The sequence below is a fragment of the Mus caroli genome, unplaced genomic scaffold (assembly GCF_978045245.1).
Source record: "Mus caroli unplaced genomic scaffold, Mus_caroli_1 scaffold_6, whole genome shotgun sequence".
NCBI classification, from domain to species: domain Eukaryota; kingdom Metazoa; phylum Chordata; class Mammalia; order Rodentia; family Muridae; genus Mus; species Mus caroli.
Window position 1 is genome coordinate 29,617,987 of NW_028227261.1, and position 14,879 is coordinate 29,632,865.

The window sequence follows — 14,879 nt, forward strand, 5'->3', positions numbered from 1 at the left end:
TCTAGTCTCATAGTGAGGGTATACAAATGCAAGGGCTATTTCAGTATGTCTCTGTGGTTCCAGACCCATGCTCCATGACAGCAACACCCATCACTCACAGCCGTCAGCCCCACATGACTCAGAGTCAGGTGAAAATACAAGCATTTTCTCTGTGTGTGGAGGATATACCCAACAAGCAGACAGATAGACAAAGATATACTTATGCCGGCAAAAGTAGTTTCCATGAAAAGACTGGGATTTCTCAATAACTTCTGTTTTCTACCCAGTTTTCCCAAGTGTCTGACCCAGTCTTGCCAATCGTATTCTAACAATGCAGGAGAAAAGAATTGGGAGCCTTGCTCTTCCGGCCGGACCAGCACCGGGGTAGCTAGAGCGCAGGGTCGGCTGACACCCGCCAGCTACCCACGACCCCTGCCACAGGATTTTGAGACTGCTGGTGAGTGGAACACAGCTTCTGCTCCAGTCCAATCACGCGGGACCTGAGACTGCTTTGGTTGGGGAGGCAGAAATCCAGCCTGAGTAGGGCCACAAGCCTTTTCCGGTCAGAAAAGCACCGGGGTAGCTAGGGCACAGGGTTGGCTGACACTCGCCAGCTACCCACAACACCCGCCACAGGATCTTAAGACTTCTGGTGAGTGGAACACAGCTTCTGCTCCAATCCAATTGCGCGCGGGACCTGAGACTGCATTAGTTAGGGAAGCAGAAAACCAGCCTGAGTAGGGCCACAGGCCTCTTCCGGCGGGACCAGCACCGGGGTAGCTAGAGCGCAGGCTCAGCTGACACCCGCCAGCTACCCACGACACCCGCCACAGGATTTTGAGACTTCAGGTGAGTGGAACACAGAGTCTGCTCCAATCTTTAAACAGTGACAACAATAACAACTAACCCCAGAGATTACCAGATGGCGAAAGATAAACATAATAATCTTACTAACAGAAAACAAGACCACTCACCATCATCAGAACCCAGCACTCCCACTTCGCCCAGTCCAGGGCACCCCAACACACCGAAAAAGCTAGACACGGATCTAAAAGCATATCTCCTGATGATGGTAGAGGACTTCAAGAAGGACTTTAATAGCACACTTAAAGAAATACAAAGGAACACTGGTAAACAGGTAGAAGACATTAAAGAGGAAGCACAAAAATCCCTTAAAGAATTGCAGGAGAACACTGCTAAAGAGTTACAAATCCTTAAAGAAAAACAGGATAACACAATCAAACAGGTAGAAGTCCTTAAAGAAAAACAGGAAAACTCATCCAAACAGATGATGGAAATGAACAAAACCATACTAGACCTAAAAAGGGAAGTAGACACAATAAAGAAAACCCAAAATGAGGCAACACTGGAGATAGAAACCCTAGGAAAGAAATCTGGAACCATAGATACGAGCATCAGCAACAGAATACAAGAGATGGAAGAGAGAATCTCAGGTGCAGAAGATTCCATAGAGAACATCGGCACAACAATCAAGGAAAATGTAAAACGCAAAAAGATCCTAACTCAAAACATCCAAGAAATACAGGACACAATGAGAAGACCAAACCTACGGATAATAGGAGTGGATGAGAATGAAGATTTTCAACTCAAAGGACCAGCAAACATCTTCAACAAAATTATAGAAGAAAACTTCCCAAATCTAAAGAAAGAGATGCCCATGAACATACAAGAAGCCTACAGAACTCCAAATAGACTGGACCAGAAAAGAAATACCTCCCGACACATAATAATCAGAACAACAAATGCTCTAAATAAAGATAGAATACTAAAAGCAGTAAGAGAAAAAGGCCAAGTAACATAAAGGCAAGCCTATCAGAATTACACCAAATTTTTCACCAGAGACTATGAAAGCCAGAAGATCCTGGACAGATATTATACAGACACTAAAAGAACACAAATTCCAGCCCAGGCTACTATACCCAGCCAAACTCTCAATTAACATAGATGGAGAAACCAAAGTATTTCACGACAAAACCAAATTCACACATTATCTCTCCACGAATCCAGCCCTTCAAAGGATAATAACAGAAAAAAAAAAATACAAGGACAGGAACCACGCCCTAGAAACAACAAGAAGGTAATCCCTCAACAAACCTAAAAGAAGACAGCCACAAGAACAGAATGCCAACTTTAACAACAAAAATAACAGGAAACAACAATTACTTTTCCTTAATATCTCTTAATATCAATGGACTCAACTCCCCGATAAAAAGACATAGACTAACAAACTGGCTACACAAACAAGACCCAACATTTTGCTGCTTACAGGAAACTCATCTCAGAGAAAAAGATAGACACTACCTCAGAATGAAAGGCTGGAAAACAATTTTCCAAGCAAATGGTATGAAGAAACAAGCTGGAGTAGCCATTCTAATATCTGATAAGATTGACTTCCAACCCAAAGTCATTAAAAAAGACAGGGAGGGACACTTCATACTCATCAAAGGTAAAATCCTCCAAGAGGAACTATCAATCCTGAATATCTATGCTCCAAATACAAAGGCAGCCACATTCATTAAAGAAACTTTAGTAAATCCCAAAGCACACATTGCACCTCATACAATAATAGTGGGAGACTTCAACACACCACTTTCACCAATGGACAGATCATGGAAACAGAAACTAAACAGGGACACAGTGAAACTAACAGAAGTTATGAATCAAATGGATCTGGCAGATATCTACAGAACATTCTATCCTAAAACAAAAGGATATAACTTCTTCTCAGCACCTCATGGTACCTTCTCCAATATTGACCACATAATTGGTCACAAAACAGGCCTCAACAGATACAAAAATATTGAAATTGTCCCATGCATCCTATCAGATCACCATGGACTAAGGCTGATCTTCCATAACAAAATAAATAATAGAAAGCCAACATTCACGTGGAAACTGAACAACACTCTTCTCAATGATACCTTGGTCAAGGAAGGAATAAAGAAAGAAATTAAGGACTTTTTAGAGTTCAATGAAAATGAAGCCACAACATACCCAAACTTATGGGACGCAATGAAAGCATTTCTAAGAGGAAAACTCATAGCTCTGAGTGCCTCCAAAAGGAAACTAGAGAGAGCACACATTAGCAGCTTGACAACACACCTAAAAGCACTAGAACAAAAGGAAGCAAATTCACCCAAGAGGAGTAGACGGCAGGAAATAATCAAACTTAGGGGCGAAATCAACCAAGTGGAAACAAGAAGAACTATTCAAAGAATCAACCAATCAAGGAGCTGGTTCTTTGAGAAAATCAACAAGATAGATAAACCCTTAGCCAGACTCACTAGAGGGCACAGGGAAAGCATCCTAATTAACAAAATCAGAAATGAAAAAGGAGACATAACAACAGATCCTGAAGACATCCAAAACACCATCAGATCCTTCTACAAAAGGCTATACTCAACAAAACTGGAGAACCTGGATGAAATGGAGAAGTTCCTAGACAGAAACCAGGTACCAAAGGTGAATCAAGATCAGGTTAATGATCTAAACAGCCCTATATCCCCCAAAGAAATAGAAGCAGTCATTAATAGTCTCCCAACTAAAAAAAGCCCAGGACCAGATGGATTTAGTGCAGAGTTCTATCAGACCTTCAAAGAAGATCTAATACCAGTTCTTCACAAACTATTCCACAAAATAGAAACAGAAGGTACTCTACCCAACTCATTCTATGAAGCCACAATTACTCTGATACCTAAACCACAAAAAGACCCAACAAAGATAGAAAACTTCAGACCAATATCCCTTATGAATATTGATGCAAAAATCCTCAATAAAGTTCTTGCTAACCGAATCCAAGAATACATCAAAACAATCATCCATCCTGACCAAGTAGGTTTCATCCCAGGGATGCAGGGATGGTTCAATATACGGAAATCCATCAACGTAATCCAGTATATAAACAAACTCAAAGACAAAAACCACATGGTCATCTCGTTAGATGCGGAAAAAGCATTTGACAAGATCCAACACCCATTCATGATAAAAGTCTTGGAAAGATCAGGAATTCAAGGCCCATACCTAAACATGATAAAAGCAATCTACAGCAAACCAGTAGCCAACATCAAAGTAAATGGTGAGAAGCTTGAAGCAATCCCTCTAAAATCAGGGACTAGACAAGGCTGTCCATTTTCTCCATACCTATTCAACATTGTACTTGAAGTCCTAGCCAGAGCAATTGGACAACAAAAGGAGATCAAAGGGATACAAATTGGAAAAGATGAAGTCAAAATATCACTTTTTGCAGATGATATGATAGTATATATAAGTGACCCTAAAAATTCCACCAGAGAACTCCTAAACCTGATAAACAGCTTCGGTGAAGTAGCTGGATATAAAATTAACTCAAACAAATCAATGGCCTTTCTCTACACAAAGAATAAACAGGCTGAGAAAGAAATTAGGGAAACAACACCCTTCTCAATAGTCACAAATAATATAAAATATCTTGGCGTGACTCTAACTAAGGATGTGAAAGATCTGTATAATAAAAACTTCAAGTCTCTGAAGAAAGAAATTATAGAAGATCTCAGAAGATGGAAAGATCTCCCATGCTCATGGATTGGCAGGATCAACATTGTAAAAATGGCTATCTTGCCAAAAGCAATCTACAGATTCAATGCAATCCCCATCAAAATTCCAACTCAATTCTTCAACGAATTAGAAAGTGCAATCTGCAAATTCATCTGGAATAACAAAAAACCTAGGATAGCAAAAACTCTTCTCAAGGATAAAAGAACCTCTGGTGGAATCACCATGCCGGACCTAAAGCTTTACTACAGAGCAATTGTGATAAAAACTGCATGGTACTGGTATAGTGACAGACAAATAGACCAATGGAATAGAATTGAAGACCCAGAAATGAACCCACACACCTACGGTCACTTGATCTTCGACAAGGGAGCTAAAAACATCCAGTGGAAGAAAGACAGCATTTTCTTTTTTTTTTAAAAAAAAACTTTACTTTTTTATTTTCTTTTTTTTTTGATTTTTAATATTTTTATTACATATTTTCCTCAATTACATTTCCAATGCTATCCCAAAAGTCCCCCATAGCGCCCCCCACTTCCCTACCCACCCATTCCCGTTCTTTTGGCCCTGGCATTCCCCTATATTGGGGCATATAAAGTTTGCAAGTCCAATGGGCCTCTGAAAGACAGCATTTTCAACAAATGGTGCTGGCACAACTGGTTGTTAACATGTAGAAGAATGCGAATCGATCCATTCCTATCTCCTTGTACTAAGGTCAAGTCTAAGTGGATCAAGGAACTTCACATAAAACCAGAGACACTGAAACTTATAGAGGAGAAAGTGGGGAAAAGCCTTGAAGATATGGGCACAGGGGAAAAATTCTTGAATAGAAAAGCAATGGCTTGTGCTGTAAGATCGAGAATTGACAAGTGGGACCTCATGAAACTGCAAAGCTTCTGCAAGGCAAAAGACACCATCAATAAGACAAAAAAACCACCAACAGATTGGGAAAGGATCTTCACCTATCCTAAATCAGATAAGGGACTAATATCCAATATATATAAAGAACTCAAGAAGGTGGACTCCAGAAAGTCAAATAACCCCATTAAAAAATGGGGCTCAGAACTGAACAAAGAATTCTCACCTGAGGAATACCGAATGGCAGAGAAGCACCTGAAAAAATGTTCAACATCCTTAATCATCAGGGAAATGCAAATCAAAACAACCCTGAGATTCCACCTCACACCAGTCAGAATGGCTAAGATCAAAAATTCAGGTGACAGCAGATGCTGGCGAGGATGTGGAGAAAGAGGAACACTCCTCCATTGTTGGTGGGATTGCAAGCTTGTACAACCACTCTGGAAATCAGTCTGGCGGTTCCAGAAAATTGGACATAGTACTACCGGAGGATCCAGCAATACCTCTCCTGGGCATATATCCAGAAGATGTCCCAAAAAGGACACATGCTCCACTATGTTCATAGCAGCCATATTTATAATAGCCAGAAGCTGGAAAGAACCCAGATGTCCCTCAATGAGGAATGGATACAGAAATTATGGTACATTTACACAATGGAGTACTACTCAGCTATTAAAAAGAATGAATTTATGAAATTCCTAGCCAAATGGATGGACCTGGAGGGCATCATCTTGAGTGAGGTAACACAATCACAAAAGAACTCACACAATATGTATTCACTGATAAGTGGATATTAGCCCAAAACTTAGGATACCCGAGATATAAGATACAATTTGCTAAACGCATGAAACTCAAGAAGAATGAAGACCAAAGTGTGGACACTGTGCCCCTTCTTAGAATTGGGAACAAAACACCCATGGAAGGAGTTACAGAGACAAAGTTCTGAGCTGTGATGAAAGGATGGACCATTTAGAGACTGCCGTATCCAAGATCCATCCCATAATCAGCTTCTAAACGCTGACACCATTGCATACACTAGCAAGATTTTGCTGAAAGGACCCAAATATAGCTGTCTCTTGTGAGACGATGCCGGGGCCTAGCAAACACAGGAGTTGATGCTCACAGTCAGCTATTGGATGTATCACAGGGCTCCCAATGGAGAAGCTAGAGAAAGTACCCAAAGAGTTAAAGGGATCTGCAACCCTATAGTTGGAACAACATGATGTACTAACCAGTACCCCGGAGCTCTTGTCTCTAGCTGCATATGTATCGAAAGATGGCCTAGTCGGCCATCACTGGAAAGAGAGGCCCATTGGACTTGCAAACTTTATATGCCCCAATATAGGGGAATGCCAGGGCCAAAAGAATGGGAATGGGTGGGTAGGGAAGTAGGGGGTGCTATGGGGGACTTTTGGGATAGCATTGGAAATGCAATTGAGGAAAATATGTAATAAAAAATATTAAAAATTTAAAAAAAAGAATTGGGAGCCTTAAGGGAGACAGAAAAGGTAGGCATGTTGAGTGCTGTAACCCCAGCACTCAGGAAACCGAGGCAGGGGGATTACAAGTTTGAGGTACTGGGCTGCAAAGGCAAAACCTTGTCATAAAAAACAACAAGCAAGCAGAGGTGCTGAGGGAGGGCCCCGTAGAAAGGAAGGCAATGCCCCACCTAAGACCAAATCCGTCCACATTTGGGGAGAGAAGGGTCTCATGATGCCCTGCCCCTTCCTGAGGATTTCAGGCAGTTAATAAATGCTGGAGGGGAGAAAGATGCATTTTCTCTGGTGGTGTAGGCACTGGTAAGGTGCCCAATGCTTCTATAAAGAAGGCCTTGCCCATGCTTTGGTAAGTATCCCTAATTTAACTCTTTGGTTCATACACATATAAAGTGAAACTATGATAAATGAAAGTAGAAGACTAACTGGAAGGTAAAGGGGGTCAGGGAGTCAGTGGGAGTAGGAGAGGGAAAAAGAACGTTTATGAACAAAACTTATTATACGCATTGTGATATATGTAATTAATACAAGCTGATGTAAACATAAATAACAAAGCAGATTCCCTCTGTTCGCCAGGATTGGCTCAGGCACAGCAGCTTGCAGCAGGAAGGAGGGAAGAGAATGGTACCTTGTTCGAAGGTTCTCTGCCAGGGGTGGGCCATCAAACACTGATAGGACATCAAAGTCCTCCTCTAGAGCGAAGGACTGGAACACGAGTTGGATCCTGTGCTGGTCCTCCGCGGTGATGGTCCACGTGCAGTTGGCGTAGTTGGGGTAGCCGTAAGGGAACCCTGGGCTCTCCACTGTGCCATTGGGACCCTGAAGGTGGAATGTGCAGTTCTGGCCTGGAAGAGAGAAAGGGAAAAAGGTCAGTGTGGATGTGAGAACCTTCAAGAATTTTCTAAGAGGTGGAAGTACCACGTCCAAGAACCATTACTTGACTGAGGGCTTCCTATGAGCTGCTCTGGGATTGGTACCCAGCCTTCCCCATGTGGCACATTGTGTCCAGTTATAATGAAGCTTCAGGAAAGCCCTTTAAGACGACAGCTTATGGTCATAGCTTAAAGACAGCCACAGCCACAAGCAGACTGCATCATAGACCTTTCAACCCAGCCAGGGGACCATCTCAAACCTCCTGTTGCCTGTGGTTTCACTATCCTCAGCTGATGTCCTCACTTCCCCACCTTTGCTAGAAAATATAAGCCAGGAATGCGTCTGCCACAAACTGCCATCCTTTCTCCTCTGCCTAGATGGGATCGCTGCAGTCATACACTTCCTGGCCTTTTAAGGACATTTCTTGTACATGCTCTGTTGTTTCCTCTCCACTGGGGTTTCCTCACTTCAAATTTGTTTCAGACTCTACCTTTCATAAAAACAACCCCACACCACTCCATCTGCAACCCAGCTATGTCCTCTCCTCCACAGCCAGACCAACTGGAAGCACAGCTTGCCTCCTGATCCTTCTGCATCCTCAACAGCTCTGCCTCACTGTCCCCACATGTCTACCTGAGAGCAGGTATAGCAAGATCACAGACCAGTTCTGGGCATATGCAACCCATCTTCTCACTAACTGACCTCTCTGAGCCCCTCACATTACTCAGCTGCCACAGTTCAGGCTTCACCCTGTGCTCGACAGCTGTAAATCTGGCTCAAAGAGCACTTCAGATGGACAGTGAGTCGAAGTAGCAGGGCTTGGAGACGTAGCATTTCTAGTTGGTTCTCCGTACTATTGATGCTGCTGCTAGAGTTGAACCTCACTAAAGCAGGCACACCCTGGCTTCCTCTCATACCACTGTACCCTCTTGCTCTCATCTGATGGCTCTGCTTCTTTCCCAGGCTCAACGGTGGAGCTTCTTGTCTCTGTCTCACCCAGAGTACTTCCCACTCATGCACTGACAGTGAACAGCTACACAGTACAAGACAGTTGCCACCTCTGGGCTCCAGGTATGGCTACTTTGGGGTAAATGCCCACTCTCCCCTCATCTGGTGATTGTTTGCTTAGGGGATGGGATGGTGTCCCCACCATAAAGTCTAAATAAGACCAAAAGTGACACCTTTCTCTTCACAGCCTTGTGGCCAGTGTCTGTTTCTCTCTTTCTCTCACACTCCCACCCTCCTATACCAAGCTATGCCTTGGACTCCCAATTCCTCAGTCATGTACTCTGGCCCTTACCAATCTATATTCATCCAGAGGCATCCTTTCAAGACAGAGCTAGAACTGAGTCATTCCCTCATCACCACTGCCTCCGACATCCAGTGGCTCCTCCCTGATCATCAACAAGGAAAAGGAAAAGAAACTAATGTCTATGAGGGTCTCTACATGGTTTGGTGCCTTGAAATCTCTCCCTCCCTATACTCCAGCTTCCCAGCCAAAGTGTTGCTTGGTCCTATGCACCTACAGTTTCTCACTACACACTTAGCCAGTACTTAGCATGACAGCATACTTCCTGCTTCCATATGGACATGTGAAGATATGAACAAAAGAGCAGAAACTATGCAGGTTGAAATCTTTACATCCTGCATTCTCAGTAGCATGCAGGTACACAGTCAGTTCTCAATCAGCTAGTAGGGTCTTTGTATTCCAACAGTGGTTTCTAGATAGCTCTAAGACCTCTGCCCTCATGGGCTTGATATTCACAATAGTCACATGGGGTAGACAATATTAGTATCTTCCCTTACAGAGGCTGAATTAGAGAGGAGAGGAATTAAAGAACAGGGCCACAGCTACCATGACTCAGTGTTGGGACTTCATATAGCCAAGCTACTTCCTCTATGATGGCGCTGATAAGTTGACTCAACACTAATTTTTTAAAACCACTTTAGGGATTAACTGACGAAGGACACTTAATCTCTAAATGACTTTAATATTAAGAAATCTCTTAATACAAAGTATTCCATTAAGGGGGAAAAAGTTAAGGGCTTCTGGATAAATGCTAAAGAGGCATTTAATAAAATTAGACATGCAATTCTGATTTAAAAAAAAAAGCATTCAGAACAAGGCAGAAGAACGCCGCCTTCCATTCATCAGCCCTGTACATTAGGTGAAGCATCTGATAGGGCTCAAAAATGAGACAGAGATGTCAGCATCCTCCCTGGGACCACGTGCCTGACTGGAAAAGCTCAGCAAGCAGCACCAGAGAGAGAAATGAGAACAGGAGATGCAAAGAGATGGCAGGCAGATGGTATGTTAATGTGCCCAGGAAGTCCAAAGGAATCGATCATAAAGCTATTAGAACTAAGAAGTTTCAGCAAAGTAACCCAATGCAAACCATGCAAAAGTCAATAAGGTTCGTTGACGCCAGTCACAGATGAAAGCAGGATGGAGTTCTGCCACACCCTGGCTTCCTCTCATACCACTGTGGCAACTACAAAGCGCATAGTGCACACAGAAATAAACTGGAGGAGAAGTGTGTAGGTGGCCTCTTGGCTGTAGCTCATGATGTGGGACTCACCTAACATGGGAAGCCCTGGAGTTCCACCCTCAGTGTCATGAAACAAAGGGAGGGAGGGAGGGAGGGAGGGAAGGAGGGAGGGAGGGAGGGAGGGAGGGAGGGAGGGAGGGAGGGGAGGGAAGGAAGGAGAAAAACTGAATAAGTACTGTATGGAAAGAAGTTTTACAGAGGGATTTTAAAAAATCAGGATAATTGGAGAGAAATGATGGAGTCTTGAGTGGAAAAGTCTAACTACTGAAAGGTTAATTTATAATATTAACCTCTCAAAAAGTTATTGAAAAGCTAATTTATCTGCCTGACGCAATGCTCATCAAAAGCCCAAGGACGTGTGTTTTAACTCTGGGAAAATGATACCTAAATTTAACTGGAAAAAATGGGTTATTTGGACAATGTGTTGTCTTTTAAAGAGTAGAAAAATCTACTGTTCTCATAATGAAGAATACTAAATCGCATCGTGACTGACGTGTGGACACTGTGGGGGAGGGGCCTCAGTGATCAGATATAGAATGGGATAGCACTACAAGAAAAGAAAGAAGGAAGGAAAGGGAGGGAGGGAGGTGGGAGGGAGGGAGGGAGGAAATGAAGGAAGGGAAGGAAGAAGGACAAAACTGAGATAAAGGAGTTTTTTTTTTAATCAACAAAAAACAAAAAAAAAAGGAGAACAAAATTTTTAACTATTTCAGCAAATAATTATCTTCTGAATTCAGAGCATATATCAAAGTAAATCCCATGTAGAATAAAGGGCTAACGAAGTGCTTTTTAAAAACGCCACGTTAGAGAGTTATCAGAGACGATGCAAATAAATATTTGTGGTTTTCTAATTTCCTTAAAGGTACTGTAACATTGATGGTTTTATATAAGGGTGTATGTGTGAGAATACATGTGTGTGTGAGTGTGTATGCGTGTGAGCTGGTGAGTGTGTATGTGTGGGAGCATGTTGTGTGAATGTGTGAGTGTGTGTATGTGTGAGTGTGTATATGCAGATGTGAGTGTGTGAAAGCGTGTGAGCTGGTGAGTGTATGTGTGCACGTCAAAGGTATACAAACATTCGGTTGACGAGTAACACCTTTATTACAGGAGATATGAGTACTGATTACTAATAACAGTAAACGGAATAAATGCTATATATAAACACTGGACAAGGTACAAAAAGGTTCACAAATGAAGACAAACCAGACGCGCAACCCTAAGAATAAAGAAATAGTACTTCCATGGTACAGCTTTCCAAAGGGCCCAGGTGCCCCTCCCTAAACATCCCTTTCTGCTACAGGCACCAAGACTGCTTCATCTCAGGACCTTAAAAGTCTGGTGGGGGCCCAGTGATGTCACTGCATCAAGTCACTGATTGCTTCATTCCTCCATATCAGTCCTAAGACAAGTGTCAGATCATGGATCTGAATTGAGCCTTCATCCACCCATGGAAGCAGTGTTGTAACTGTACCCTTAGGAGTGCATGGAGTGTTTCTGACATGTAGACTCCTCAGAGTCTTAATATCTAACCTTGTTCATGTCTAGTACAACCATTGATACCAACATTGCCACCATCCCCAACACTGCCACCGGGGATGAATGCCAAACCTGGAGACACTGACATGGAATCTGGGAATGATTGTTGTAGTTTGAATATAGTTTGAATAGTGCCAGGGAGTACCACTATTAGGAGGTGTGGCCTTGTTAGAGGAAGTGTGTCTTTGTGGATGTGGGTTTTAAGACCCTCATCCTAGCTGCCTGGAAGTCAGTTTTCTCCGGATGGCCTTCAGAGGAAGATGTAGAACTCTCAGCTCCTCCTGCACCATGCCTGCACCCTGCCATGTTCCCACTTTGATGACAATGGACTGAACCTCTCAACCTGTAAGTGAGCCACAATTAAATGTTGTCCTTACAAGAGTTGCTTTGGTCATGGTGTCCGTTCACAGCAGTAAAACCCTAACTAAGTCAATAATCTTCCTTGCTCTAAAGAAAGTAGCAGAGGATCCCAGAACATGGACCTTGAAAACACTACCCAGGTCACAGGACAATAAGGGTAAAAGAGACGGAGGCAGGAGACAGACATAACAGGGGAAGAGACCCAGAGAGCAATTCATCGAGAAGACGGTGACAGAAAGTAAAGGATGTCACTGAGAGACTACGATGAGGGCTTTGGAGGAGGTCACTCATTTTCATATCTAAATGGCCCCTCTGGAAGTAAGACCGTGTAGCATGAGAGAACTTAGTGTTGGCTCTGGCGCATCCCAGGTGCCAGGAATCCAATCAGCGTTTGCTGAGAAGATACATCAATTACAGCAAAGGTGAGCAGGAGGGGCTGAGTAAGGTGTGCAGAGGGCTGGGCTGCACCAGGCAGATGCAGAGCTGGCTGGCGAGAGGTGCAAGGCCACCGTATGGGAAATAATAACATACATTCTCCTCTTTGTAGATCACTTAAAACTACAGGCAAGGTTTAAAAGGATGAAGTAATTCGAATCTCACATTCCTTCAGAGGCGATGGCTATTAATAGTCTCATTTTCTAGATTTTTTTTTCCCGTGCACAGTTAAAATTGTTTAGAAAATACCGTACATATCCTATGGACGTCTCTGTAGTAAGATTACAAAAGGCAGTGTCTACTTATGATACACATAGATGCACATGTATAGATAAGTTTATTTACAACCTCGCTCCTTTAGAACTAGAAGGGTACCCTGTACTCCCTCTCTCGAGCACTGACCGGAGTTAGCCAAGTAAGCATTAAGGCAGGCAACCCCCTGCCCCCACCTCCCTCTCTCGAATGCAAGCATATGGACACATTCTGGGAGAACGCTTTATGATTTTGTTTTTAAAATGAGATTGCAGTTCAGCTCATTTCTCTGCAACTTGCTTGCTAACTTAACAATACGTTGGGGACACCTTTCGGGTCAGTAGCTACAGATCTAACTTATTTTCTATATAAATGTATAATATTGCCTGGCATGGATGTATCTCAATGTATTCAGTCACTCCTCTGAGTACGGCCATTTAGGTCATTTCTTGGTTTTCTTTTGTAACAATTCAGTAAACACAACATGAGTTTTTTTCCCCCTAAGATACTGAAACTGTTCATAAACTGCATTTTAAAAGGATGCCCGATGTCCCAATGTGTGGTTATCCTAGAGTTTACTCAACCATTCGACTGTCAGCCACCTAAATCGCTTCTGGATCTTTTCTTTTCTTAATCCTGTTTATAAATACAACCTGGACCTGGTCTGGTGACAGGATGCCAGGCAGTGCGGTGGAAAATGGGTTTCCATGGCCAGAGGCCCAGCGTGAATGTCCATTTATGTAGTCACTGTACCCAGCGTTGCTGTCTGCTGGAATACTGTAAATACAGGCTGACTGACCAACCTCTGCAGTGGGCACTGTTGGGCAGGGTTAGAAAGGGGTGAAAGTGGGGCTTATTTGGAAGTCTCCCTAAATTTAAATGAACGTGAGAGTTAAGAGTATTATATCCCAGAGAAGCTGCTGCAGCCAGAAACGCTGATGATGTGCTAGCCAGGGCTCACATGGCCAGGTGCCTTTTCTCATCTGGGGTTGGGGCTAGAAAAACCCTGTGGTCCTCCATGTTCTGGGGCTCTGGTGAATACAATTTCCTACAAAGTCGAACAACCCCAGAGAACTGGATGAGAAAGTGTTTGCTGTTGTTTGTTTTTGTGGGTTTTTTTTCCTAGACAAGCTTTCTTTGTGTAGCCCTAGCTGTCCTAGAAAACTCACTCTGTAAACCTGGGTGGCTTCGAACTCAGAGATCTGTCTGCCTCTGCCTCCCAAGTGCTGGGATTAAAGGTGTGCGTCACCACCACCCAGCAAGAAGGGATTTTTGATTTGGGTTTTTTTTTTAATTTTTATTTTTTAATTTATTTGTTTTTAGATGATTTCTCTATGTCAAACCTTCACAAATTCAGGTTACTGGATCAAACAGGATAAACATCCCTGAGGCTTAGCCTCAAGATTTCCAAAAATACCTTCTGGATTGTGCGTGCCAATTACATTCTTGACACCATGTGGACAAATGCCTATCTCAAGACACCTTCGCCAGCATTGATGATGGGTTTTCTTACCGAGATGGTTTTGCCAGCTTGATGGACTCAATTTACACCTAATTTTCTATCTGTGTTTGTGTGTGTGTGTGTGTGTGTGTGTGTGTGTGTGTGTTATGGTGTTTGCATGCAATTGTACATGCCCCTGAACAAATCTGCAGAGGAAAGAGGAGACCATCTGCATTCCATTTCCTACCTTCCACCTCACTCCTTTGAGACAGCGTCTCTCCCTGAACCTGGAGCTAGACTGGTGTCCAGCAAGCCTCAGTGCTCACACAGAACCATGTCTGGCTTCTTTAAACCTGAGTGCTGTGATTTAAACTGGAGTCTCCAGACTTACATCGCAAGTAATCTTGCTCACTAAGTTTCCTTCTCTTTTCTTTATCCCAACTTTCTTCTCCCTCTCTTTCTTCCTCTTCCTCTTCCTCCTCCTCCTCTTCTTCTTCCTCCTCCTCCTCTTTTATTTCCTTCATTCCTTTTTATTTTTTGCAGACCAAG

The 14,879-nt window shown here is 43.0% G+C and overlaps 1 protein-coding gene across 1 annotated transcript in view; it reads right to left on the reverse strand.

Annotated features, from left to right (window-relative positions):
* Csmd2 (CUB and Sushi multiple domains 2) overlaps nt 1-14,879 on the reverse strand; it is a 574,744-nt gene that overhangs the window by 496,534 nt on the left and 63,331 nt on the right. Inside the window, exon 2 of the mRNA XM_029476560.1 lies at nt 7,513-7,729. Coding sequence (XP_029332420.1) covers nt 7,513-7,729 — 217 coding nt within the window. The remainder of the gene's footprint in view (nt 1-7,512; nt 7,730-14,879) is intronic.